A 3,441-nucleotide genomic window follows, 5' to 3' on the forward strand; every position below is an offset into this window, starting at 1 on the left:
AGCTGCTAGCCCCTACTCCACGGCCAGATCGAGAGGAGCAAGCTTGAGAGAGACCACACCGGATGGATGATCGAGGCAGTTGGGTTTTGATGCGATCTCCTGCTCATTGTCCGCACTGTTGGAGCACGCTCCGGTCCAAAAGGCGGCACGGTTTTAATCACATATATCACCGGAAATCTCAGGCGATGGCGACGCCAGGAAGGCTGGGGATCGATCGACATGCTGCTAGTCCGTGTGAAGGATCGACACACGACACTTGTCCCGTTTTCCGAGCGCCAGAGACGTCTATATATATAGATTAACCCCGAACAGGTAAGCTCATCACATGGGTTATTTGTTTAGCCATGTCCTCCTGTCACGCACGCTGCCCATAATTAGTAACCATAGCCTAATTGGGCGGCGCCCGGCCCCTCTCTGCAAGCAACCACACCTGCCTGCCTGCCTGCCTTTTGAGGGACTTTGACGTGTGCGGGTGAGTTAGAGTAGAGGGAGCGAACTCCCAGTGCCTGAGGCAAGTACGCAGGAGGTACATAGATAGGAGCAGGATGGACGGCCTCCACACGGAGCTGGCGCTGGGGCTGATCGGGTGCGGCCATGGCGACCTCCAGACGGCGCCGTTCGTGGCCAAGACGTACCAGATGGTGTGCGACCCTAGGACGGACGCGCTCGTCAGGTGGGGGAAGGGCAACAACAGCTTCCTCGTCACCGACGTCGCCGGCTTCTCGCAGCTCCTCCTCCCCTGCTTCTTCAAGCACGGCAACTTCTCCAGCTTCGTCCGCCAGCTCAACACATATGTGAGTACTCCTATCCTACCTAGTGAGGCTTCCAGTGCCGCCGTCTTTTGTCTTCTGGTGTCCTAGCAAGGAGTGGTCTGTAAATGGTACTTGCTTGTACGAAGGGTACTCTGAGCTTGCACGTGCACTGTACACTTGCTTGAAGAAATGTCTGCTTGATTTGCTTATTAGATGGAATTCTTGTGCAGGGCTTCCGGAAGGTGCACCCGGACCGATGGGAGTTCGCGCACGAGTCGTTCCTGCGCGGCCAGACGCACCTGCTGCCGCGCATCGTGCGCCGCAAGAAGCGCGGCGAGGCCGGTGCTGGCGCCTCCTGCTCGTCTGCAGTCGGCGGCGGCGAGCAGCACCAGCACGTGGTGGCCAATATGGGAGACCAAGTGGAGGAGGAAGAGGATGAGGAGGGAAGGGAGGCGCTGCTCGAGGAGGTTCAGAGGCTGCGGCAGGAGCAGACGGCCATCGGGGAGCAGCTGGCGAAGATGAGCCGGCGACTGCAGGCGACAGAGCGGCGGCCTGACCGGCTCATGTCCTTCCTCTCCAAGCTCGCCGAGGATCCCAACGCCACCTCCCTCCACCTTCTCGAACAGGCAGCCGAGAAGAAGCGCCAGCGCATGCAGTGCCCTTCCCGTGATTTTACTTCCTTTCCCGTCGCACTTCCTCTTCATCCCGCGCCTTCACCGCCGCCGCCACCGCTATTGGCGCTCGGCGACCCGACCATGGGCGGGGTCAGAGTCTGGCAATGGGCGGAGCCGATGCCACTGGCGCTCACAACCTTCGAGCAGCCCTCCGCGAGCTCCGGGGTGCAGCAGGTGCCGGAGTTCGAGGGCGGCCGGAGCGGCAGCAGCATGGGCATAACTGACGGTGGGACCGCGGTGGAGACCCCCTTCCCGTTCTGCCTACTGGGCCAGTGTTTCTTCTAAACACGGCGCGCGCATCGTGCATGCACATGCACTACCTTCTTCTACTTACTAATTTAGCAATTAGCAATCATTTGTACACACCTACAAAAAACAATGTTATATTAGCTCTGCTATACTCATTCAGTAATACCAGCATCGGTACGTGCTCTGAATATTCTTAGGCCACTAGGCGCTGTCGACCGGCCAAAATTCGGTCAGTCGCCGCGCGGCCGTTAGATTAGGCCAGCCCATGCTCTTAGCCGGACTTGCATACCGCGGACGCGTTCGAGCACACCCGTCGACATTGATCGGGCACTTCATGTATTCGCGCCTCCACACCGTTGTATCTCATATTCCCTCTCTTATACTCCCTCCATTCCTTGATACAAGGTGTCTAGATTTTTAAAAAAAAACCAAAATATAAGATGTATTGCGTTGCAACACTCGTTTGGATATTTTTTTAAGGATTTGATTACATTTCCTTATATCGGGCAAGCTCCTCTATTTTCTCATGTCAATTACTCAGGTGTAATGTCACCCAAAACTTGTGAAATTTTTCCTTCACGTGTGTTCTTTAATTTTCCCTCCACGTGTGTTCTCTAGTTTTAAATAGCCGGCTATAGCTTCGCTATAGCCCGCTATAACCTTTTTAGCAGGGTGCTGCTAAATGGTCGCCTTCACAAATAGCCCGTTATAACCCGCTTTATCCCACTATAGCTGATTTGGAGGTCCGCCGTTATTTCCCATAGCCCGCTATTTAAAACATTGTTTACATTCATACTAAACCATGCAATGTTGTTAAAAACTACATAGATCCTGAGCAAACATACAAATGCACAATCGGTTTATCAAAAGACACAACCAGACCATCAAAAGATAGCCAAAGTTCATGTAATACATATAATACGGCTGGCACATTCAAACTACATCTAAAACTTCAAATTAAGATGGGTCTTCACCGCTTCCTCGCCGGCCCTTTGCCCTTTCGGTCGCTGGCACGGCTGTAGGAGTCTGCGGCAGGAGGTGGGTCCATGTTGAGCTGTCAGACCCGTAGTCGTCGGAGGAGGAATCGGAGATGACGATGTAGCCTTGCAAGCACCGGACGACGCGGTCTTGCTTGCGCTTGAGCTTGGCCACCCTCGCCGCCTCCTGCGCCGCCTTCGCCGCCTCCCGCTCGGATTGCTCAATGCCGTGCTGGAGCTGCTTGGCGTTGAGCCTCCGGAGCCATCGGGCCTTCGTCTCCACCTCAGTCAGTGATCGGCGGCACGCCCACTCGAAGAGATGGTCCTCCTTGCCGGGCACCCGATGGCGGCGGGCGGACTGCGCAGACCCATCGGACCCGCTCGTCATCTCCCTTGTCCTCCGCCTCTCGCAACAGGCGGCACGTGCCCCCGACTCCGGAGTCTGCATCTGCTGCATGGGCGGAGCGGGCACTAGAACTCAGCGCTGCCCGCGCAAAGCAGCGACCAGAGGCAGAAGAGGTCATCGGGCGGGAGGAGCAGATCAGGCAGGCCTCACAAGTCCGCATGTGGGGCCTGAAGGGCTGGCGTCGGCATCGACACTGCCGCGATGGGCGACAGGTGGCGTTGCACCAGACCCGGAGCTGTTGCCCATATCGACCCGCGACCGCTCGAGCGCGATACAGAGTGCCAGCTCCTCGTCGTCTCCGGACCTGCCGTCAGAGTGGCTTCCCGGATTTAGTATTTTACTGCTTGACTGCTCGGATGTGTGGACCAAAGTTGGCTGCACAA

General features: G+C 56.6%; 1 protein-coding gene across 1 annotated transcript; it reads left to right on the plus strand.

Moving 5' to 3' along the window:
- Nucleotides 1-342: 342 nt before the first annotated feature.
- LOC125548415 (heat stress transcription factor C-1a-like) lies at nucleotides 343-2,131 on the plus strand. The gene is made up of 2 exons (XM_048712015.1): nucleotides 343-794; nucleotides 983-2,131. Exons 1-2 carry the CDS (start codon nucleotides 546-548, stop codon nucleotides 1,709-1,711), a joined length of 978 nt encoding a protein of 325 aa, XP_048567972.1. The 5' UTR covers nucleotides 343-545; the 3' UTR covers nucleotides 1,712-2,131.
- The last annotated feature ends 1,310 nt before the right edge of the window (nucleotides 2,132-3,441 follow it).

The sequence above is a fragment of the Triticum urartu genome, chromosome 3 (assembly GCF_003073215.2).
Source record: "Triticum urartu cultivar G1812 chromosome 3, Tu2.1, whole genome shotgun sequence".
In the NCBI taxonomy this organism is placed as follows: Eukaryota; Viridiplantae; Streptophyta; class Magnoliopsida; order Poales; family Poaceae; genus Triticum; species Triticum urartu.